We start from the raw sequence: 25,222 nt of genomic DNA on the forward strand, positions 1-25,222 counted from the left end.
ACCCTAATTACACACACTCACACAAGTTGTGAACAACACGGGGCAAATGCTTTATAATGGTCTCTACATATTAACACACACAACAACACAGAATGTATCAATACATTATTAAAAATAGGCTGTTGTGTTCTTCACTTTGGGAATTAGGTGAAAGTTGATTTAAAACAAAGGTGTGCCATTACTATTGGACCTTTGGGAGACATTCTGCTGCTTTTGAAAGGTGCGTTGCGAATGAATAACCTAACACACCTTTAGTACACACACAAGAACCACGGTTCATTTAGCAGCGTCGGGACACACACACAACCAGCCAATAGCAAAGAAACGAACACATGCATTACCTCACTTGAAAAAACCCACAACAGCTGTCGTGCAGGAGAGTCACGTTTAGCTTTTACAAACGCGCTACACAGTAGGAATAACAGTCTGGCTTCACACTGGCCTCCAACAACAAGCACACATATTGTATTTTCACAGATGCTCATGTGCGCTCTTAAATTCCCCAGAGGCTTCCAACTCCATCCCGCCGCCCTTTCCGTTTTCACAACTTTCATCTTACTGTTTGTCGGCCCAAGGACGGCCAGCAGCATGTGTGACAGAGGAATTCGTTCCAGGCAGGGGGAAAGGCTAAGTATATCCCGTCCCTGTGAGTCAACGCCATGGCTAAGCAGAGGCTCTGTTTATTAAAAACGTCCTCAGTACCCTTTTCATGCCAGAAGACGGTGTCGAGAGCGTTCCAGGTCAAATCTGATATTTTACCTATGCTAGTTATTTCTGTGCTGCGACTTTCGAGTAGATTTATTTACATATTTTCTTTAATGTTCTTAATATGCTGAATTTAGGCGAAATAAAGGGAGAGGAAATATGTACAAATGTATTGTATTATTTTGCAGTAATAAACTATTTCATAAGTGGTCTACTTGAGAACTGAATAAACGCCACAGTGACTTGAAAATATTGTGTGTGATTTTACTTCTGTCAAAATTGACGGCAGCGCTTGGTCGACACTTATCAGTTTGTTTATTCATTCATTTTTCATATTACAAATTACGATCAGTTCTTAACCCCGAACATCATGCATCAAACATCTTCTTCCTGCCCTCCATACCAGACATGGCCTCCACATTCTTGCGCCAGTCACCCACCTCCAACGTCAGCTCCTGGTATCAAAACACACAAACAGACCATTAAGCTTTTTGTGTTTCTCTTCTCTTTTTTTGGCTATCTCTTTCTGTTTGAGTAAGCGTACCTTCTCTTGTTTGATGTCTTCTTTCTTTACAGACTTGAGGTTTGCCCTGAGGTCCATGGAGGCCTTGTTTTTGGATCCAAACAGAGCTTTCAGCATCTCATCTGCTGACACTCTCACCTTCCTCAGAGCTGGCTTCTTGAACTTCCCTCCGAGGTCCTGAACCTTCAGATTCAATTGGTGGATCTGAAGATGGTGAAAAGCTTTGCTGGTGACTCTTTGATCATTTCAGTGTTTTTTTTTTTAAGTAAATCAGTTTGTGTCACGGTGGGTGACATACATCTCTGCTGTTCTTGAAGACTTTGTGCTCATAGTCGTACCGCTCCTCATCCGCATTATCTATCTTTTCATGGATTTCAGTACAGACTTTCTAGAAAGGGATGGAAAAACAAATATGCCCTCTGAATTTAAGTACACAAACGACACACATGCTTATTATAAATCAATCTCAGGGCGAGAGCCCTTCTCACCTGCAGGTCATCCCTGTTCAGACCAAGGAGCTGCAGTGGTGGAAGCTTCTCGGCCAGGTAGCGGACCTTCTCTTCCTCTCTAGCAGCCTTCTCTGCCTCCAGCTGTTCTGTTGCACGAGTCAGCAAGAGGATCTGGAGTAGTCAAAGTCGACACGGAGAGGCGTATGTGAAATTTTGATGTGTGACCACTGCTTATCATTTTCTTATTGGTAGTTAAAATCCCCAAAATTAGTCGTTGTTAAGAACACATGCATAGTTTACCTTGAGGGAGAGCTTGCGGGAGGCTGAAATCTTAGATTTCGGCTGAAAATAGTAAAGAAATATGACATGTTACAACTAGATCTTTTAGCTATCATGACATTTAGAGCTTTTTAAATTCCTACCTGCAAAAGTTAAAATAGGTTTACAGTTTGGAACAATTACTGGTACATCCTTTTGATATAGCTGCTCAAGCCCTGATGTGATTGCCAATATGACTTTATATGTACCTTTCATCTCACTAGGCAGCAGCTGCTTATAATGCCCACTATTTAGCGTTAAAAATAGTTATCATTTTCTGTCCAATTGTATGCCCGCTCTATTTAATCATATCTCCAAATCTGTCCTTGGAAGCTGTTAAACAAAGTGATAAGATTCAAAGAAGATAATTATTAAACATATTATCAGTTTAAATAAGTAGTTCTACCTTTGCAACTGTCTTTTGGGATGAGGGAGGTGGTGTGTACTGAGGAGGAAGGAATAAAGACAAAGAATTGAAACCACATTGAATATCAAATTTGAGCAAGTTTCCCTCCTTATTAAGGTTGGATATAAAGAGTGAAACAAGCCGTCTGTAACTTACATCACTGCGATGGCCGTGGGGAATTTGTCATCATAGAAATCAGGGAAACAAAGCAAACAAGAGGCAACGTTAATAATCTGAGACAATCCTGCTTTATGACAGGACTATAAAAAAATAAGCTCTTAACGGTGTGATGAAAGAACTTACTCATTCAACATTGTCAACAAAATGAGGACGCCGGTCGATTTGAAAAAGACGAAAACAAGAGTCCAGTTAAAAGCAGAAGACGATTCACCCTCAGAGTCAGATGGAGAATCAGTGTGAGGCTTTAGAGGGGGGGGGGGTCTCAGCAGTGGGTTTATACATGAGGGTGCGCACTGAAGATCTTCTCTGAGAAGGTGCATCACTCCACGAAATATTTTGTTTTGAAAGAAAATCCGAAAGATCTTCGTCTTTATGCAGCAGAATATAGATTTTTGTATGATCTGAGATTCTATCCTCACATTGGGTTTTACCAAATCACCAAAAATTTCACAACGGTGATGTCAGTCGCAAAAAAGTTTTAAAAAATGTGAAACTTTTTACTCTGAATATAAATGTTTTATTATCGCACAAGTTTTTATCACATTTTACATTTCATTCTAGTGTCTGTCAGCAGCGTATTACGCATTTAAACGTGTGGTACCTTGAAGTAAAGTACTAGTGAGACATCTTCTCTTTTTCTAACTTCTCAAATAGCTGGGTTTGTGACACCGCCTACAACTCACAAATTATTGGTCGATCATCGGGATTGACGAGAGATCTGCTTGTTAACTAGACAACTCTATACTGGCTCACATGTTTGTTATCGCCTCTGTGTGAAAGTAAAGTAGTTTTCTTTCCTACTGGTCATTCAAGTCCTGTGAAAAACAGAAAATAGGTTTCCTATTAGGTTTGCGCTCATTGTACAACACATGGACTATATTTTGTTAAAACAAAAACAAACGAACAAGGTGATTTATGTTTATCTTCCTCATAAAGTAGTGCACCCACTCACTCAGTTTAGACACGTGGGGGCAACTGTAAACATGTTAGTTAAAATGAGTTTGCACCACAGAGCACACGGCAAATACTAAAGACACATTACATTTTTAATATGCACAAGATCACAATTAACCAAATGGCAGTGAGGCTGTACTTTCTCCTACGGCACTTTACAACTTCAACGCTTTGAGCTTAATGACAACTTTGGAGCGCTAATGTTCTTAAATTAAGCAGGCGTTTCATTGCCATGTACACTTGGCTGATGGGAATGTCTTTAGTTCCTCAGGCAGTTGGTCATCATTTACAAGAACTATGTTGACCGGACGATGACACTAAAGGAAAAGTCCGGAGACTCACCAAAGTTATTACAAATTTATCCGGACGAGCAACTTTAATGTGTCTAGCCTACTAAATTTAATTGTAGTGCATCAAATCCACACAAAGGCCCACCTTGTGTTGTTAAGGCAGCAAAATCACTAATCACAAAGTCCTTTTCAAATTGTGTGTCAATCCATCCAGTAGATATTGAGAGGGTTGAGATATTGTGAAATACAGTATATATTTAAATTTGAAATATTTCAATATTTAATATTTGTCCATTTATCTTTTCGGATATTTTGGCTAAGAAAAGCAAGTGATTGCTGTGAGCAGCACCTTTTCAGTTTAATCCATGTGAATTATTACTAGGAGTGTATAGTGAACATTACAATGACTTGAACAACAACATCAAAGGTTCACACCGTAGCGTTTCCTCATTCTTCACACCTGTGTATTGTGTCTCTGGGTCACAGACCTGCAGGGAAAGAGGAAGGCAGGCCTTGCTTCATGTACCCTGACTCATTTATGTCTTTGGACTGTCGCAGCAAACACAAACAACCCAGCTGAGATTCAGACTTCTTTGATGTCATGTGACGGTGCTGAATCATAAACCGATACTTCTCTTGTACATAACAGGATGTTTACAGGTTCATGTTAGATGCCAGGAAAGCACGTTATGAATGCACTCATTTTTGAAAGATGGACACTTTTTACACCCTTTTATCTTTTTTCCCCCCATTGGGTTTGCATTGATACAGAATAACGTGACATTGATCTAAATCAGTTGGGGTCATCGCATGTGTGTGCTTTGTGACGTGATTAAAAAAAGTGTTTGTGATGCAGAAAGAACATATTGGTTGTTTCATTTCGTGGAATATAGCAGTCGCCACCTTCTAAAGTTCGGAAAGTGTTGACCTTGATTGCGTCGAACTCCTTCGGCATGCATGCTTCATTCCTGTGGGAGTGGTGATATGTTTTGTGAGCCTACCAGAACAAAAGCATGTTGTGTGTTTTAAATAGAGGCAGATTCAGTTTAGTCCTCCACCACACAAGACAGCATGCAACACATAGTCAGTATACTATATTTATTTTGGGATAAACAACTCCCTGGTCATCCTCTTGTCCACCTGCCCAAACTTTTTGTGTTGTAGTCAAAAATCCTGAACAGCTTGGTAAGGGAAATTGGTGACCTTTAAAATTGGCCCAGATAAAATAAGAAGAGATTCTATAGATTGCCATGCATGACGTAATCTCGAGAGATGACTCCCTCTTCATACTTTCAAGGATGACACAGACGTCTTCCTTCTTAGATACACACAGACCAAAAATACCAACCTATCGTCTCACTTCCCCCTGTGGACTGAGGTGACAAGCTGTTGACTTTGTGTTTTGATCCAGACAAATCCACCATACACACGTCTCAGCGTTTGAAGTCTTTCATATGGAATACAACTTTGCATTTGCATTGAAACAGTAAAGAAAATGCCTCGCGTCATTTCATTGGCGCATTGAAAAATGCTTAAGAATAATATGGCCGATCAATATCGCAACACATTACATAATATTTATATCAAAAGTAACGTTACTTCACCAAGATGAACAGGTTGTTATTGACCCACACTGCTAACTTTAAATAATTTAAATACTATATATTAATGTTTTAGTAAGCTACGTTAAGAATGGGGAAACATAACGATATGCATATTATAGGTATACATATTTTATATATTTCTAATTTTATTGTATTATTATTATTTTTACCTCAGTTACACATGTGTGGCGCTTTGAAAAGTAAAGTTCAGATTTACGAGGCAACTTGAAGCCGGCATCCACTGACCCGTGAAAACTCATTCATCACCAAGTGTAGCCTCATCAAGCTAGCAGTTAGCCTCACGCACTAACCACCGGCACGGCTATGAACTCATCGGCCGGTGGCAACGTCAGTCCAATAGCCGTCATCTAGTTATCCATATTACCAGCGTTTCTAAATCGAACCAGACGTTCCTTCCTTTGGGGCTTTCGGGAACTAACGTTAGCGCGTGACGTTTTCGGGAGATCCGCGGGGGTCACACGAGCGGTGCGCTGTCAACAGTAATGTCCGAGAAAGCGGCCCCTCGTTTGTTGATACTACAGCACCGGTAAGGATAATACCGGCGTGCTCGGGAATCGACCGTCAGCAGTCCGGTGTTTTTAGTTGCGTAAGGTGTCTGCTTCGCGGCGCGGTTGTAAAAACATGGCCGATCAGGTAGCGCCGAGGGGATTGACTGCAATGCAGTTCGACCTTATAACTTAACGTCAGCGTGGCTTCAGTCGCTAGCCTCGCTTTGCTAACACAGGCTAGCTAGAGGTAACGAGTCGGCCGCCCGCGGTAGTTCACCAGACGCCTGTGAACCAAGTGGTGGACTATTTGGAGCCCAGCGAAACGGTTTAAATTCTAGCGTTAGTGGACCGAAGCTAGCGCGTTAGCTGCCCGTGCAGGGAACCCGCTCTCCGCACTGTCAACAGCATGTGACGTTGGATGAGCGGCTCTCTCCTCCGTCACAGCCGGTGTTAGTGACCGCGGCGTTGAAAAGGCATTTATGTTGTGTACGACCCTTTTGTTTATTCACACGATTTGTGGACAGATCGACTTCAGAGTAAGTCATGCCTGGGAAACTGAAGGCCAAAATAGTGGCTGGTCGCCACTTGCCGGTGATGGACCGAGCCAGTGACCTCACGGATGCATTTGTGGAGGTGAGTGTGTTTGAGGTGTAACATACTTGTTTCTTTTAATAGAACTCAAACTTTTCACGTCTGTAAAAACATGTATTCCACATTTAGCCTCAGTGGCATTTCAAATATGTGGCTTGTTTGCCTTTTTTTTTAAATTTCCCAGGTCAAGTTTGGAAACACGACTTTCAAAACAGACGTGTGTCACAAGTCCCTCAACCCACAATGGAATTCAGAATGGTTCAAATTTGAGGTAAAAGGCCAGTGAGTTTTTTCTTTAGACCTGGCAGGCACTGGCACTATTATATTAAAGCATTACACGATGCAGGTGACCTCTCTTACTCTGCTCCTTCCTTCCCCCCACCCTGGGTAGGTGGATGATGAGGACTTGCAGGACGAGCCATTGCAGGTCACAGTTTTGGACCATGACACGTACAGCGCTAACGACGCCATAGGGAAGGTTTATATTGACATTGACCCGCTGCTGTGCAGTGAGGCGGCCTCTGTCATCTCCGGCTGGTTTCCCATCTATGACACGATCCATGGTACAAGACTAAACTAATACGGCCATGATGCATGCACCTTCCCCCTTATGTATTTTACCCTTTTTGTGATGCATTGCTCCGTACTATTTGTTATTAGGGATCCGAGGGGAGATCAATGTCCTTGTCAAAGTGGAGCTTTTCAACGATTTGAACCGCTTCAGACAGTCGTCGTGCGGGGTCAAGTTCTTCTGCAGTATGTCTAACTTAACTTCCTGGTTCATGATTGTTTGTTTACATACTACAGATTCAGCATATGACACTATTTATGTGAATGAAATGTAGATTGACAGTATGTAGTGCAGATCCATATGAAGCGATGCACAACGGACAATATTAGAGGTTTGGAGTTATTGACAAAAAGTGTAATTTATGAGATCAACAAAATGACACGGGGCAAGTGGGAAGGTGTCAATTGCAAACAAGGAATTGCCACTGAAGAATATGTGCTCAATGTGCAAGCTGAAGAATGAAGCGCTTTCCATTTAATCTAAAATCCTTACACTCTGTGTGCATTTCTTACATGGCAGCCGCATCCATTCCACGGTGCTACAGAGCAGTATTGGTGCACGGGTTTGTGGAGGAACTTGTTGTGAATGAAGATCCAGAGTACCAGTGGATCGACCGCATAAGAACTCCTCGGGCCTCCAATGAGGCCCGGCAGAGGCTCATCTCTCTTATGTCAGGTAAGGCAATGTATGGTGATCGTCTTTTAATGTTTGTGTTGAGGCAGAATAGTTTTGTCCTCTCTTATGAACCCCCCTTTAACAGTGTGGCTTTGTGTCACCCCTTATTCAGGGGAGCTGCAGAGAAAAATCGGGCTAAAGGTACTGGAGATGGGCGGGAACGCAGTGGTGGGCTACTTGCAGTGTTTCGACCTGGAGGGAGAATCGGGTCTGGTGGTCAGGGCCATAGGCACGGCCTGCACGCTGGACAAACTCAGCTCTGGGAGTGCCCCCAACACCAACACACACATGCACCCGAGCACAGCCCCTGCTTCCAATGCCTGCAATTCCCCTTCCAAGGATGGAAAGGAGTGAGTATGAACCCACAACACCAGCATGGACCTGACTCTTGTGCAAGTTTCACTGCAAAAGTAGTTTGTGAGAATGGGAAAACGTTATTGCTGTGTGCATGAAAGGGAGATTGTGTGTGTGTGTGTGTGTGTGTGTGGGGGGGGGTGGGTGGGTGGGTGCGCGCGCGCAATGTACTGAATGTTGGTCTTGTCTAGTCTCTCAGTATCTCCTGTGTGTGTCTCAGAATCTTTGATTCCGTATTGTACTTTGTTTCCATTGGGTCACATGTATTGCCTCATGAGACTAACAGCACACAACATATCCTGAGACACACACATGTATAGTACACACACCGCCATCCTAAACCCCGCCCCCCTCCTTGTCTGCTCTTTTAGACGGCTCTTGCATGTCTTTTAGTTAGGATCTAGCACACGTGTTCTGCTCAGCCTTTAGCTTTGACGTCGCTTTGGAGCTTGTGACTTCATCCAATTACTGTAAACATTTACGGTTGACTGCATGTGTGCCTCTTTTTTTTTGCATATATACAGCGTATCTGTGCATGAGTTTTTGCATACCAGGTATGTATATATGTTTGTAGGTTATTATTGCATTGGATCCACTTACTTAACGTTACTTAACATTGTTCCATTTGACTTCAAACTAAAAGTTAGTTTATCTGCGCGTTTGTTTGGGACCTGTTGTCTGTTGTGTTTGCATCCCCAGTGTGCATGTTGGTGTGGTACTGAGATCTTCAGCTTCAGGTGCGAAGCTTTCAGCTGAAACTCAGAGCTGCTGATTGGCGTAGCTTTTAATTTACAGGGGCTTAGATGGGGAGGAAAAAAAAAAACCTTTTCCCACTTTGTCTCCTTTTGCACTCTATTGCAATGTTGTGTTGTTGGTTCTTGTGTGAGTCTCTTTCTCCCCCTTTGGCTTTCTGGCTTCATTTGGATTGGGACGTCTCTCACTACTTGTGTCCAAATCGGTCGCCTGTCTTCCTCCCGCTGCGCGCTGATTGGCCCAGGTCACCCCTTGCCCACGGATGCCGCTCCACCCACAACAGCCCAGTCCATTCGGCCTGCAGCTCCCAGAGACTGTCCCAGAACTTCTCTGTCTCTGTTCCCACACTCATCTTCACTGGTACGCAGAAGCAGGCGAGGAAATAGATACAAAGGAAAGAGAAGACGTTAGAAAGACAAAGAGAGGTACATGGTGAGGTTTAAATGAGGGAGACTGAGGCATCAAGACAAAGACGCGAGGCAGACCCGTATACCTTTTGTCAGCTTTGACAGTAGACTCATCATCCCTCCATCTGTCCCTTTTTTTTAGAAGGGTGGGCAGTCAGATTCCCAGTCCATATCCTCCTGCGAGGGCTTGTGATGTCTCGACTGTACCTTCGCTCTACTGGGACACATGCTTCAGCTCCTCCTCCTCTGTTGAATGTGACCTTCTTGTGTTTTGCCGCGTTGCTTTCTTTAGCTTATTGTGTTTGGTTTGTGTGTGTTTTCTATGTGCTTTTAATTTGTGTTCATCTCCGTTTGGGTTTCCATGCTTGCTTTTATGTTTGTTTTTTTTAAACCATCAGTAGCACCTCAAACGCACCTCACCCAATGCCAACAAATCACACATGAAAACCTTTCAATTTTAATATCAACATTGACCCACTTACACACATACACACACACACACACACACACACACACTCACTCAGAGGGTGGTGACTGATTTTGGGTGGGTGTGTGTTTGTGTCTGTGTGTCATGTTCTCCTGGCAGGCCGGTTTTTGGTGAGGACATGACCTCGACCTCCGGCCCGCCAACCCCTTTCAGAGCCCTTCCCACCACCTCCTCCTCTCTTCCCCCCTTCTCTCCCTCCAAGCCTTGCAGCCGCCAGTCCTCATCATCAGACACAGACCTCAGTTTGACGCCCAAGACGGGTAAGAATACATGGGTGCCCCCCCACTGCCCCTCCTGACCCATTCCCCACCCTCACCCCATTGTGGTGCTACTCTGGTGGTGGTTTTTGAATTGCTGTTTATTAATTATTAATTCATTTTTTTAACATTTTTGTTGGTTGAGTTGAAGGTTATTTTATTGTAAACCGTGTTGTAAATGTTTTTTTTGCTGTGACCCTTCCTAAATCCGCCCCCTCCCACTCCCCCCTCCCCCCGTTGTTGTGGTCTTTAATAGAAGCACTGTGTCCCATGAAGGGCAGATATTTATCTAAGGTCGCTTATTTCACACCAACTGTTATTGTTGATAGCAGCTATAAACACTGCATAGTACCGTCCTACCAGAGCCGCTCACATGACTCATTGGGCGGGGACCAGCAGTCCCCAGGCCGTCCTCACTTGTCCTTGTCCCCACTCCTTTTTCCTTTCACTCATATTTCCTCCTCGCCTGTCAATTTTTTCATAACCTTTCCGTTTCTATTTTTCCCCCAACATTTTGTTCCATGACTGATGTCATGATTAATGTCAACTTACCTAATCTGATCCTTTGCATACCACATCCTTTATGAATATTAGTTCCAGACCTTTGCATTACCTCACACATCTCCGTTTGATCTACATTGAAATGAGTCTATCGTTGTGCAATTTGGAGAAACATTAAACCCGTCAGATCTTTGCATGAATGCTCGTCTTGCATAGTTTCTATACAGATCCATGAGCAATGGTGGTGGGCCTTAAAGAAGCAATGGCTCCTAACTTAAATTCACATTGTACACCGTGTACTTGTATCAGCGGCCTCAACCACAGTCTCCATGCCAACCAAACGGTTGGTTGATATGTCACTTTGTCCAAAAGAGACAATTGGATGAGTGACGGGTTAATGCAAAATATAACAGCCATCGACATGCCAATGGCTAATATGAACACAGTATTGTGCTCAGTAAATGAATTAAACCAAATTGCAATTCAATCTGATTTATCAGGCTATTCTATCTCTGTCCCCTTTCTGCCCGCCTCATCCTTCTCCCTCTCCTCATTGCTCTGCCTGTCCATTCTCCGTATATCTTTGTTTCTCTGTGAACCCTTCATGTGTTGTGTTTTTCTGCTGGATAGTGGAGCCAGTGAGACGCAGGCTGGGGATCTTCCTCTGCCCCAGTTCCCCCACCCTCTCCACAGACACACTGTCCCTTCTTGGTTCTGGCTTAGTGGGCTGTGGTAACACCTCTGATCCCAGAGCCACCACCCTGCCCCCTCCCTCCACCGTCCACTCAGACAGTGTCTTGCTGAGAAAGAGCGTGTCCTTCACGGAGGACCTGCTGCTGGCAGCCTCCGGTATAGTAGGACTGTTGCGTGTCATCAAGTAGCAGAACTTTACAGCATTTTAGTGTCTGCGACTGTTCAGATTGACTTGACTTGACGTTAACTGAAACAACAACAAAAAACCTCCAGAGCTCATTGTGAAATTACACCTGTGACTGAGTCCCATTCAGGATTCTCCTATCCCAACATATGGTTAGATGTGCTAATCAGGAGTACCCAAACTACTAGGGCTAGTATTTATGCCTGAATGAGGGAAAGCGTTATGAGTAGGGTTTGCTTAGCATGAGGAAGAAGCAGGTTTATTCACTGCTCTCAATGTACGTTTTTTGTGTGCAATTCCATCTGCTGCTTCCACTTAGTTTGTGATAATAACATTAATACTGCGATGTAACAATCACGTTTTTGATAGACCGATTGACTGGCTCTTCAGCCCGTCGACCTGTGTGTTGAATGTGACAAAACTGAAGCCGAACTCTCCTTTGTGATCAGGAATGGGGAGTGGGGGCAGCGTCGGGAAGGAGGCGGGGCCTCTGAAGACCCTGCTCAGGCAGCAGACGCAGACGGCTCTCGAGCAGAGGGTACAATGACTCAAACACTCGCATATTCACCGCTCACGTGTGTATACCGACTTGTTCTATATGCAGACATTTGAAACTGACATGCAGTTTCGTTGTGTTTATTTTCGGGGTTCGCTAGGTGTCGCATTTTGTGCAGTTAACACATGGGCAGCCAGTTTGCGTTGTGCGTCAGCCTCAGGTGTCTGGATGTAGGACACATAATTAAGTGCACGCTCTGTGTCGCTCACTAATTTTTTTTCGCACAGCTGCACTGTTAAATATCACTAACTTTTTCACCTCCGTGTTTAATTAATGGGTGAGTGGGTCTCTGTGAGAGCAAGTAATGGTTCCTTTCTCTGTCCTCTTGACCATTTGTGCCACATTCAGGGAGCGACCTCCTCTGGGTTATTGTTAAACGCCAGGGTATGTCCCATCATCAGTGTGACACTTCCTCTCTTACCTCCACCTTTCCTCTAACACCCTCACCACCCGATGGCCACCACCAAGTCAGAATCATCTCCTAACCCGTCCCTCCTCCTGTTGTGTGTACGTCTAAGAGGAGCAGGTTGGGCTGAGCAAAGTGGCCGTGGGTCCTTGGGTGACCACCCCTCTCTTGTGTGTTTTGCTTGGCACTCTTTGCACTCTGAAAAGATTCACAGACATTGGGCAGAGGGCTGCAGGCCAGGAGTTGAGTTCCCTTTGAGTTTGAAGGACTGTGTGTGTGTGTGTGTGCCATCTTTGTAGTCGAGCACCTTCCTCCTTTCTGACTTCCTCTCCTGAGTCTGATTTGGTTCCCCCTGCGTCCGCAAGGGAAATGAACACGCTCACCTCATCACCTCATTCTTGCCTCCTCGCTCAGAGTGGGAGGAGATGTCAGTCAAATTAGTAGCCATCTTCCTGCCTGGAGTACTGGTCAAGAAAGAAGCCTATTGGTCATCTCACATGTTTATTAACCATGAAAGCCCTTCATCACATACACCCGCATGGTTGGAAATGGTCCTCACTTCACTCGGGGATGAGTAGGCGTCTCCTTTTTGTGAGTGACTGCATGGATTTGCATTCACGTTATTTAAGGACAAGCTATCACGTCGGAGGACAGAAAAGCATGTATAGAGTCCTGATGACCGTCTGTGGGTGTGTGTGTGTTCTTCACTTTCATCTCCAAACCTACTCAATGCATTTAATAGATGTTGTAAGGATTGAATTGATCACTAAATGTGATGCAAAATACATTTGCATAATCACTTCCAGATCTATTTGAAATGCTCTAAAGTGTAGGCCCAAATGGAGTGAGTGGGGTCTCCTTCGGGGTAAAGTATTGCATGGGGGGAGGGACACCATCATGCCTAATCCTTGCTGCATGTTAGCACTTTCAATAATAACCGTACATAATAACAAGTGTCTTAAATCAATCGTCTTGAAAAATATCAACTCTAATGTTACTGTCACAGAGCACAAATTACACGGGCTCAAACACACACACAAGTAAGTTCCAGAGTGCGTTTTCCTTTTTATTGTGAATGACCCAGCCCATTTTCCCATTTGCAGGAGTTTCCCTTCTTCACCTTGACGTCTTTCCCACTTGGTTTTCTGGTTCATGTCGGCGGGGTGGTCAGTGCTCGCTCGGTCAAACTATTGGACCGTATACACAACCCCGGTGAGTGCAGCACACGCACAATGTCGTTCTGTAGCTCGTCCGCTGTCCTGTGATTCAATATGTTCGATCTCCGGTACCGCGTCAGCGTCCCATCTTGTTGCAACTGGCTGTTATTTAATGCTGCCCCTTATCCTCCGGTGTTCAACTGTTATCCCATGAACTTTCCAAATCGGTTTGATAGTTTGGAGACTTTACTTCGGAATCATCAGTTATGTGATTAATTGTTGATGCAGGTGAAAGCTGCTTCTTCTCACGCGTATGCTACAGTCTTTAAAGGAAGTGGTTAGCATTGGTGATCATCAGATGAGTCAAAAGTTCACATGCAGTTTGACAAACTGCCTTTGAGTAATACATGGCCTCTGCGGATTGTGTGTGTGTGTGTGTGTGTGTGTGTGTGTTAGTGTGTAGGCTCTGGCCGCCATTTTGCTGCCCCTTAGAGGTCAGGTGCCATAATTGCATGGCTCCAATCTGCTGCCTGCTGCTTCTGTTGTCTGGCATTGTTGGCTACAGGTGGCGCTGTGTTGTTGCACCTTATTTCCCTATTGAAATCCTTTTATGTTTGTGTGTTTAGCAGATACAAAAAGAAATCTAATTTATTATGATGACAATAGGGCATTTGCTTAATAGGCAGGTGCCTGTCTATCTGTCCACTTTACAGCCTCAGTAATCTCGCCCTTTGCTCGTTGTTAAGGTCTTTGGCCGCTCAGATTCAAGCATGTCTGAGAATTTAGGTAGAAGGGAGAGCTGGTGAATGTTTGGTTAGGATGAGCAGGGTCCTTTTTAGACTTAGACAGGGGAACCTCAATTGGCTACCCAAAACGATTGTATTGATCTGCATCGCAGTTGAAGACAGCCATGCAATGATTAAACACGCAATAGTCCGGTCTAAGCAATTTTCACATAACGTTCCCTCATCCAAATTGCAGTTATGACTAGGAAACCATTCTGAAAAGAGCCTTTTTACCCTGATGCAATACCTCAGCTATGAACACCATAGAGCAACATTACAGGTGTCTTGTGGAGTTTCTGATCAACAGCAGTTTTTTGGCGATATGTTTTTGATGGGAGTTGTGGTGGAAATGCAGATAAAGAAATTCTCCCCCAACAGGAGTCAGTTATTGATATGTGTGATAAACCAGTGCTTTTAGAGAGAGAACTTGATATAAACAAAACGTTTGTATATAAGAAAACTCCAGGTCACCTTTTTAAATTAGAAAGTATACACACGTTATACTACTACTGTATGCTCCGTTTTGTAGTGTACACATAGTATAGTATATACATATAGTCCATCTTCTCCTTAACTCTTTTTAAAAGGTTGGCTCCTCTCTATTCTCCTCTTTTCCCCGTCAGTCGTCTTGCGAGATTGTGTTTGTAGGCCTGACTAAAGTCCGTGTTTGTCTGGTGATTGTGAAGTGCTGTCAGTCTGTCTTTGCCAAGTGACGGTGGAGTGCTGCTGTTGTGCTGTGCTTGTTTGTTGGACTGTCCATGTTTTTTCTTTTTCTCTCTTTTCTGTACTAACGGTGTGTTCTGGCCTAGCCTTGGGTGGCACACGCTCATACAAACTGCTAGACTGGAATAGTGTCACTGCAGGTATTTCCCCCCTTTTACTGCTCTCACCCACTGGAGCTATGGCAGCTCACTGAAGTTCAACCTGTGCTCACCCACCCACCACTGACATGCAGCCAACGTAGCCAACGCAGCCCAGCTGGTTAAGTATCCAGCAAACATCACCTGGATACTGCAGAATAGCTGAAAATGGACGAATTCAGTGAGCTGCCACCCTCTTCCCTTTAATCTGTGTGAGTGTGTGTGCTGAGCTGTTGAGCATGTGCTGTCCCCACCCCATCCAGCCTGGCCTGCGCCCCCCCCCCCACACACCCTACCTACCCAATTCATCCCAGTGACAGAGGAGCTTCCCTAATGTTGTCCCGCCGCTGTTTTAATGCATTGTTGTCAAACCTGTCTAGACCAGAGAAGGTTTGGGAGGTTTACTCTGACAAAGAGCCTCTGACCCGGCATGTGCATCCGTAAGTCACTGGGCCGTATTCATACTGAGAGAGAGAGGGGGATGGATGGATGGATGGATGGATGGATGGATGGATGATTTGATTTGTGCCACTTGAGGGAAATTTTAAGATGGATCTTGCATGGAAGGAAACAAATGAGCTTGGAGTAATGTACTTCAAAACAAACTAGATCTGACGGACTCTGGTGGATGAATATGGCCCTTCTCTGCCCATGAACGTGCACACGGTCATGAGCGTGCACGTCGGTAAACCTTTGTCTGTGTGACATGCTGGCTCCGGTCTAAAGGAACCGACCTCGTGGGCCTGTTGCTTGGCATTATCAATCATTATCCTTCATCTCTTCAGTTTATCGCCCGTTCTTTTGCCCTCATTCGTTCATCTCCCCCGTCTCACCCAGAAGCTGGATTTCTCTGTCGTTTTGGGGGGCTCCGTCAGCATGTGGCCCCCTCGGGGAGTCATTGGGTGCTTCTCAATACTCTGATGTAGTTTCCTTCAGGATTTGTTTGTTCTGAGATCAAGAAATGAATGAGATTAATCTCCAAACCGATTAGGCTCTCGTGAATTATGTTATTGAAACAGAGGTGGTATTGGAGCAAAGCCTCATGAGACTATTGAAACACACCCATGGTGAAGCCTAATTATGATGAAGGCTCAATATCTTGAACTTAAACCTTTGTCACCACGGTTGAAAACACTGCAAACAACTTTAATGTTATTACTCTTTAACCAACCAACCAGAAAGCTGTATTCTTAGTCTTTAGTCTGACCACCGCAGCCAAAATATAAAATATACATAACAGCTGGTAAATGCATCTCTCACCTGTGTCCTTTCTGTGAGTGTGGCTGACTGAAGGGAGACATTGAGACGAGAGAGGAAATGTGTGTTTATATAATGTTCATTTAAGGAATGCTGGTGGAAATTCTCAAACTGTCATTTCATTAATCTCATTGTCACTTTGTTTCACAAACTGATAATTGGTTTTGGCTTGCTTTAATACACCATTTGAATCGTGTATGTTCATAAAATACAAAGTAAACTGTTTGATGTCTATTCTTTTCTGCTCAATATAGATAGACGTTTCAGATTTCCTGTGGAAATGTTTAGTAATTTTCTCTTTTGATATACCTACGTTGACAAGAGTTCGGTTTAGCCGGAGCTCAAGTGTTCAGTGAAAGATAATCAGCCAATAATATTTTATTGCCGTCTGATTCAGAGTTTCTTGTTTTGCAGATGAGCCAGAGACTCGCGATGCCTGGTGGGAGGAGATCCGCCAGGAGATCAAATCTCACGCCAAAGCTCTTGGTTGCCATGCTGTTGTTGGGTACAGCGAGAGCACTAGCATCTGGTATGTTGCACGCATGGACATTTATTTCTACCTAATATCGATGTTAACGTTATGAACCAGTTTTGTATTGGTCTTAAACACATTTAGCTTAATCTCCTGTTATGCCTTCAACACAGTGAGGAGGTGTGTATCCTGTCAGCATCTGGCACAGCAGCCATCCTCAACCCTCGGTACATGCGTGAAGGCTGCCTAGACATCGGAATTACCGACCACAGGTTGTTAGGATTCAAAGCTAACTGATTGTAAATTCTTGTTACCGGTTCATGTCAGCACGGCTTGAATTGCCCTGTGGTGGCTGATACCAGATGGTGTTTACTGTCCTCCAGGTTTGAGGAGCCGTCTCCCCCGAGCTGTGGCTTCTGCCACATTCCGTATGATGAGCTCAACATGCCCTTTCCTGCCCAGCTCACCTACTGTTACCTCTGCAGGCGACAAAAGGTCTCAATTGGGGGTCCAGTGCATGAATGTTGTGTGGTGGTGAAAGAAAATAGGAATTGATTATAACACGTGTTATGTTTTATTCAAGGTTCCCGATGTGCTCTTCACAACCATCAACCTACCAGCAGAAGCGGCTGTTACGGGGAAGGGCTGCCTCATCCAGGCCAGGTAAATCACCCCACCGGTGGACGCCTGCTGAGGGACGAGCCGTACACCAAAGTGATTTAATATGTGTCCTTAGACTGTGCCGTCTAAAGAAGAAGGCTCAGGGAGAAGTGAACGCGACAGCCATCTCCAACCTGCTGCCATTCATGGAGTACGAGCTGCACACTCAGCTGATGAACAAGCTGAAGCTGCGGAGCATGAACGCTTTGTTCGGGTTGCACATACAGATCAGCGTCGGAGAGAACATGCTTCTGGGTCTGGCTGTAGGTTGACATTCGAGGTTAACAGCTTAACCAGCAGGACAATTATTTGCTGCATTTTCTTTAAAAACGTGTGTGTGTGTGTGTTCAGTCTGCTACAGGCGTGTACCTGACAGCCCTGCCGCCACCGGGGGGCATCCAGATTGCAGGGAAGACTCCTGGTGACCTGAGCGCTGAGCACCACATCCTCACCATCCAGAAAAGGATCAATGACACCATAGCCAAGAACAAAGAGCTGTATGAAATAAACCCACCGGTGAGACATGCACGGACAGTAATTAATCCAAGGATGACCAGGCTGAGTGTCATGCCGACCCACGGCGCATACTGGACATTTGTAAAACGTTGGGAACCTATTCTAACCAATACATTTAAAACGGTGTTTTTAAGATGTGTTGGAAACTTATTTCCCTGATAAATCTTGGAATATTATTAATTTACCTAAATCTTACATCCATTTCATGTTTCAGCGATAATACATTTGCATATATATATAGCTGGCCATTAAATACGTGAGAGTTGTGACTATCACATACTGTGTTAAATCAAGTTGATAGTGTTGTCATTCCTTCACACAAACCAATACATTTCATGCATAACTGTTTCCCTTATTTTGGGTTTAGTTGTTTCAAGTGTTCAAATCATGTCCGTGATCATACATTCTAAGTAGTGTGTTCTTTGTGAATCCTGAAAAACTTACCCCTCTTGTCTCTCTCTGGTCATTAAAGAAATTATTTGCGCTGGACCCTGAGGTATTCTGCGGCATAAACATGGTACTGAGCCTGCCACCTTTTAGCTGTGAGACACAGCAAAGCATGACAAATATTTCACTGTATTAATCCCAATACTACCCCGCTGTTACTACAACTGTATGGCCGATCTAAACTGGGGACATTTGGGAGCAGATAGATGTGTAACCCATTCCAGTGTCACCCTTTGAGGGTAAACCACTGTAGACTCATTTTTTCTGTGTTAATGTACTTTTATTATGACCATCTACTTGGCCATTCACACTGACATCCATGTATGATATTTACGGTGTGTGTGTGTGTGTGTGTGTTTACAACACTTTGTTCTTCAAGATCCATATTCAACATTATCTCTCTGTGCGTGTGCGTGTGCGTGTGCGTGTGTGTGTGTGTGTGTGTGTGTGAGAGAGAGAGATATGGTGAATGTCATTTGAGTACTTGAGTGATTTCAAGCATGTGGTGTGTTATTAGACCTTCTTCTCCATGTACAATCTGGACAGATGTGCTGCTGTGGTCTTCTGGTGTTTACTTTGACGTCCCGTCCGCTCTGGTTTTTCTTGTCCCTCTGCTCGCAGGAGCTGACGGAGGAAGTGCTCGGTTCTCCGGTTCCCGACTCGAGGCAGCGATCCAGACTTTTCCGCTCCCACTCGGAAAGCTCAGACGAAGTGTCAGAGTTGGACCTCTCGCACGGCAAGAAGGACGCCTTCGTCCTCGAGGTGTGTTTCTTCAAAAAAAAAATACATTCATGCGCAGCTCTTTACGTGAAGTGACTCCATTTGGTTACGTTTGCGTAGATTGATGACACTGATGCTGTGGAGGACATCCACTCCCTCCTCACTGATGCCCCTACGCCCACAGGTTTGCGCCATCTACAAACTTCAAAGTAATTGCAGTGCGTCATTTTGCACTGCGTGTGTGAAGTTAGGCTTTGACAAATGTCATTATTCTTCATTATGTGTTGTATTTCCACTTGTATATCTTCAGGTTTCTACAGCTGCAACACCGAGATCATGCCTGGGATTTACAACTGGACTTCAGGAGTTCAGGTTACTATATATACAACATTATATAGTCTCCCTTACAGCAAATTGTTTCCATACACAATATTTCATGCATGTAGATTTTGCCATTGTGCACATTTGGTATTCCATGAGTATAGTCCTCTACTGTTACAATGAGCTACAATTTGCGATCAAATTACCAGGAAAGCAGAGTACACATTAACTGTAATTTAGGAAGTTAAGCTCTTTTCTCTTTTTTTGAAGGTGAATGCCATTTGTTTATGTTACTGTCTTACAGATGTTTACATCTGTGAGGGTCTTTAGGTTGAGTAACGCCAATCTTACTAACCAAGGCTTGAACAAGATCTTCACTGACCTATGTGAGAATCTGCTGAAGGTGAGAAGCCATTATTGATCAGTTGGTGTTCACACCGTATGCACTGCGGTGTTTGTCCTCCGTAATGGGCATGTCATGAACAGTTTGCCATGAAACGTGCAGTGGTTGCCATGATGAAAGTCATTTCATTTGGTTTGTTTCAGAGTTTTTACTTCAAGTTACGCTCTATGATCCCCTGCTGTCTGTGTCAGCTCAACTTCACCGTAGCCGTGCCAGAGGAGGAACTCATACAGGTGGGAGGTTTCAGGACATCTTTGGTTTGTGAAATTGCGAGAAAAAAAAACAGTTTTGAATATAATAAATTGAAATATTTCCTACATCTCCCGGACCTCCCCCTCCAACCTAGGTCACGGTGACAGCCGTTGCCATGACGTTTGACAAAGACCAGAATCAGGAGAAGACTGCAGACAAGCCACCCGCCAAAGGTCCGTCTGGTTTAGGGAGATTAATTTCCTAGTATAGTGGAGATTTGCAGACAAGACATCTACTATATCTTTGGACAATGTTATAGCTGTATCACTGAGGGGAGCTACTTAATCCAATCCAGTTTCACAGCTAAAATACGCTCGTAACAAAATTCAATAAACCTTCCTGGTTGCAGAAACATCAAATGCCTTTCAAGAGTTTGGTGTAACCCATTTAAGAAACATCACTTCTGTTGTGTGTATCAGGAGGCAACGAGACTGAAGAGCAACTGCAGTTTCCCTTGGAGTTATGTGCAGACCCATCGTCCGCCAACTGTCAGCCAGCATCCAAAGTCTCAGGTAAGAATTGTTTCTGAATTGCCCTAACCTTCCCTGTGCTGCTTCCCTAGCAGGCATGGCCCCTCTGCTCCACTAACAACTCTATGCACAGTCTCTTTAGTCACCCCAGCTGCAAAACTCTGCCAAAATCAGCTGGTGATGGTTCGTTCACCAGGTAAACAAACAGTGATGTGACCTAGACTGGTGTGTTCTCTTTTTGGTGTGACCTTAGATGACCGTGTGTGTGTGTGCGCGCTCCTAAAACCGCATGGCTTACTTTTTGGTCACATGAATTGAACACATTGATTGTAAGCACTGATTATAGGTGACGAGTTCTGATTAAAGGTGAAAGCCAAGTAACACATGTGTTGTAAGCCCTGTGGCGAGGACAAGGGAGTGATCCTGAACCCTCCCCCCCCCCCCGCCATGTGCAAAGGTAGACTGTAATATCTGTGTGTGTGTGTGACAGGTGTCCCAGAGTGTTCCAACTTCTCATCCAGAGGTGAGCTCCCTTTCCCTCAACCATCCCTCCGTGCTACCAACACTACTACACTGCCCTGTTTTGACTTTTCATCCCTTCGTCTCGGACAGAGTTATCCTGCACCACCCCCAAACCTCATCCACTTTTGTTCTTTTCTGTTCGTTTTTTGTGTCGTGTTTTTATTATTTTTTTTCTCTCTTGTTGTTGCGTTTGTGTATGCTTGGGACTGCGTGCGTGCGTACGTGTGTTTGTGTGTGTGCGTGCGTGCGTGCGTGTGTTTGTGTGTGTGTGTGTGTGTGTTTGTGTGTGTTCTCTCCAGCTGCCTCCGTTGATTACGGTTCCTTTGCAGACAGATGCAGCACCTGGCTAGAGCTGCTTAGGCTGAAAGCTCACACCATAAGACGTGGATCAGTTAAGACAAGTAGGAGGACACGGTCTCTAGCACACTCTGGTGATAATACCCACGAATACAGAACACAGTTTTCAAAAGCAATCCGAGACATACCTACACACACACACACACACTCACACACAAATGCATACAAGCGCTCGCAAACACTCACACACCCCCCATGCATGCCGCTGGGGGGCGGAGCATCGTAAATCAACCACCAGCTTTTTAGCTAGAGTGTGAACGTTGAAGCCCCGCCCCTTAGAGGGATCAACAATCCGAAGCTTGGCTTGTAAAGACCTGCAGCCACTGCAACCACAATGACAATTTGGAAGGAAATCTTTTCTTTTTGCAGCATGTTTAGATGTTGGATGGGTTTCAGAAATTTGGGTTTATCATACTAATTCCTTTGATTTTCTCTGCATTTGCATTATTGAATGTGCTTAAGCTGCCTAAACTTCTGATGATCTGTGGCCATACTTTTCACATACAATCATAAGATAGAGGTGGGGAGAGCCGGTTTGAGTGGAGGGGGGCGGGCGATCGTTTTTTCTGCAAGATCATCTGGTGTCATTTTTAGTCTGGTACACAGTATGGAAACTACAATCTGATGTGTGGCTCTGAAGGTTCCTGGTTTGGTGGATGTGAGCCGCATCAGGTGAATTTGCAGTAGGACAATGGAGCCTCTTTCACACTCTGGCTTGTGTACATGTGCCCAGCTCAGCACTTAGCTGTCTCTGTCCGTCTCCATTTCTCAAGCCTCTTTCACTAATTGAAATGGATATAAATATTCTCTCATGTACTTCACTGTACTGCAAATCCTGTATTCACACTTTTAAACACAAACAGCTGTGCCCAGGTCTGTCTGTCTGTCTGCAGACACTGTTTAACTGTATTGTCCGTTTGCTACAACTGCATGATATGCATGGCAGCGCACGCTTTCCAAGTGATTTTTTTTGGCTCCACACTGACAACTGACATATTTAAGTGCACATGTGTCACTCCTGCTGTGGACATTCTAACAGGGTAGCCTTTTTGCACGTACATTCCACATTCACATTTCTTTCTGCTTTTAGAGTTCATATCTGCTTTTCATTTTCCAAAATTTTTGAGTGTTTTTTTTTTTTTTGCTATCTCCATCCTCTTTCGACTTCCCTCTTCCCTCGTTTTATTCCCACTTCTCCTTCGGACCTCGACATGCTCTCTCTGAACCTGCAGTCTCCTCTTTGGAGCGCTCCAGTCCGCTGCCAGAGGGCCGCTCGCGCTCGCTGCGGTCCAACCGCTTGTTTGGGGGGATTTCCGTCACCGTGGTGAAGATGACGCCGCTCTCGTTCCTACCCGGGACACGCATCATTAAATACCTCGGGATCATCAACATGTTTTTCATCAGAGAGACGACATCTTTACGAGAGGTACGACTGCGGAAAGAGGCTACACGTGCCCCCTGATCTGCCCCAAAGTGTAGGCATAGCTGTACAACATGTGGTATGTGTTTTTCCTCTGCAGGAAGGGGGTGTCAGTGGCTTCCTCCATACGTTCATAGCAGAGGTGTTTTCGATGGTTCGAGCCCATGTAGCTGCCTTGGGGGGCAATGCAGTGGTGTCTTATAGTATGAAAGAGTGTATGTTAATGGAAAATCCAAACAAGAACCAGGTAATCCTACACAAAGTATTTTCCTCTTTTATACATGATGATACATGATGTCTGCATCCTCAGACTTCAGTTGTTGTGGTTCATTCTCCCTCTTTATTTCCTTCTCAAGGCTCAGTGTCTCATTAATGTGAGCGGTGATGCCGTCATCTGTGTCAGGGAAACGGACCAGGAGCCCACTCCCTCAACAGCAAGTATCGGACAGACCTGCACTAGTGCCACAGACGAGGCTACATGACAGCGGACCACAGAGACTCACGTTGTCTGCAGGACACACAATCTGAGCGAACGCGCTTTCTGAGTCTAGCTGTCCAAAAATGAGTCATTTATGCCTGCCTTAAATCTTTGTAACCACAGATTTAGACCCAGGTAATAAAGAACAAATACTCATACACTCAGAAACATGCAGTCTGTATTAATATGGTACTTGCATGTTTCTTTTGATTTTAAAGCACATTTGTGCAGAAGATACTGATGTAGCTCCCTTGGGAATTGGGTACTCTGGGTATTTACAAACAGTAGCCAAAGGACCCCTGCATTTCAATTTTGTATATGTATTTTGGACACTCATCCATAATGGGGTCACCCAAAGCTACTGTATATTGGTCATTCATTTGTTTGTGGACAAAAGAGCGGCAGCTATGACTTTTTTTTTTGCATCTACAGCTCACAGGAGGAGTAATTACATGACGAAAGGGATATAGAATGCCAACAGATTGTTTTAAAGTGGGCACATAATGACGATGGCGAGCAGGGTTAGGGTTCCTCAAAATAGAAAATCAATTTGAATTGAAACAACCCAGAGAACACTGATACCAATTCTTTATAGTTATAGCTATTTCTTAATTAGTGTCCTGTCGTCATGTCTAAATTTTATTTCATTTTGTTGATGGATAATCATCTTAATTACTATCAAAGTGTTGCTCACAGTCAGTATCCTACAGGGATCAAATGTCAAATAATGATCTCCGCTATATTAATAATAATGAAAACAAAAAATAGCAAGGGTTTCATGCACATGTATGATGAGAATTTTCCTGATTCTCCTTATTCCAGTGATTTATTTTATTCAAACCATTAGAATTTTATATTGCTTTGTTATAAAAATTGCTTATATTATATAAAGGATTTAGAGGGCAAACTTATAGGTGTAGGGGGTCATATGTGGTCCTTTGGGGTCTAGCACCAGAATGGGTTCAATTAAACCTTCAGCATTTTTGTTCTGCACCTTTTGTCAAGTTGTTACTGTTGATTAATGCTCTGTATAACAGTCCTGCTACTAATCTCTACATCTTTGATGTTATTGTCCAATGCTGGAAAAAAGAACAGCATAATGGTGTAAAAGTGCCAGCTGAAAATAAACTGTGTAAATGTTCTCTAAAGTCAGATTTTAGTATTTTTCTAGGACAAAATGTATGAAAACTATAGCTCATTTAAACTGTGTAATGAATTCCAGATGATGCGCTGTCAGAAAAAAAAGTGGTACTCTAATCTGTTTGTCTGATCAGCCGCGTTTCATATATTGTCTAAAACTTGAATGTACATACATAGATGCTTTTTCTTTATGACTAGCCGCATGCAGACCCACTTTTTATCTGTTCACCTGTTCAGTCATGCACAATAAACGCAGTCAAACCAAAACTTTGAACATAACCTTTTTTTTTTTTTATTCCTTTAACAAATAAAGTAGAAATGTAATGTGGCCCCATTTTTATTCAAAACCAAATTTAAATTTGATCAGTTTGTTTTGATCGTAAATTTGAAAACGTCAGCATCAAATGCTGACTCTGCCCGAGGTAATTAGCCACAAGTCATTGCAATCTGACGTAAAAACGGGACCAGCGAAGGCGTGGAGACGTAAAAAATGTAAACAGAGGCCGAAGGAGGAGGAAATCCGACTACATTCATTAATGAAATTTTATTTTAGTCATCAAGGCGTTTGTGACAAAATATTATTTACAATGTTATAATTTTATGAGAAAGGAG

General features: G+C 43.9%; 2 protein-coding genes across 51 annotated transcripts; one reads left to right on the forward strand and one right to left on the reverse strand.

Moving 5' to 3' along the window:
- Positions 1-1,003: 1,003 nt before the first annotated feature.
- Positions 1,004-5,797, reverse strand: LOC120809790 (troponin I, slow skeletal muscle). The gene is made up of 7 exons (XM_078083001.1): positions 5,741-5,797; positions 2,402-2,440; positions 1,978-2,019; positions 1,717-1,848; positions 1,527-1,616; positions 1,250-1,432; positions 1,004-1,160 (listed from the first exon to the last, which is right to left on the reverse strand). The coding sequence occupies exons 1-7, from the start codon at positions 5,795-5,797 to the stop codon at positions 1,074-1,076; spliced, it is 630 nt and encodes a 209-aa protein (XP_077939127.1). The 3' UTR covers positions 1,004-1,073.
- On the forward strand, positions 5,442-24,877 carry LOC120809784 (C2 domain-containing protein 5). Of its 50 annotated transcripts, XM_078082490.1 has the most exons (32): positions 5,647-5,976; positions 6,463-6,571; positions 6,714-6,800; positions 6,921-7,092; positions 7,190-7,285; positions 7,620-7,775; positions 7,888-8,125; positions 9,876-10,036; positions 11,165-11,383; positions 11,861-11,949; positions 12,316-12,351; positions 13,477-13,585; positions 16,847-16,961; positions 17,078-17,176; positions 17,288-17,399; positions 17,488-17,567; positions 17,641-17,827; positions 17,916-18,080; positions 18,553-18,597; positions 19,149-19,289; positions 19,368-19,431; positions 19,558-19,619; positions 19,873-19,971; positions 20,115-20,204; positions 20,318-20,396; positions 20,643-20,735; positions 20,827-20,889; positions 21,184-21,216; positions 21,515-21,646; positions 22,805-22,998; positions 23,093-23,239; positions 23,349-24,877. In XM_078082490.1, the coding sequence occupies exons 2-32, from the start codon at positions 6,482-6,484 to the stop codon at positions 23,472-23,474; spliced, it is 3,579 nt and encodes a 1,192-aa protein (XP_077938616.1). In that variant the 5' UTR covers positions 5,647-5,976; positions 6,463-6,481; the 3' UTR covers positions 23,475-24,877. The 50 variants fall into 50 exon arrangements, 47 of the variants coding, with proteins under 47 accessions (XP_077938657.1, XP_077938636.1, XP_077938615.1 ...); XR_013451119.1 differs by having other exon boundaries at positions 5,448-6,571; positions 21,306-21,646; XR_013451120.1 differs by having other exon boundaries at positions 5,448-6,571; positions 21,306-21,616.
- The last annotated feature ends 345 nt before the right edge of the window (positions 24,878-25,222 follow it).

Source organism: Gasterosteus aculeatus, chromosome X (assembly GCF_964276395.1).
Source record: "Gasterosteus aculeatus chromosome X, fGasAcu3.hap1.1, whole genome shotgun sequence".
NCBI lineage: Eukaryota > Metazoa > Chordata > Actinopteri > Perciformes > Gasterosteidae > Gasterosteus > Gasterosteus aculeatus.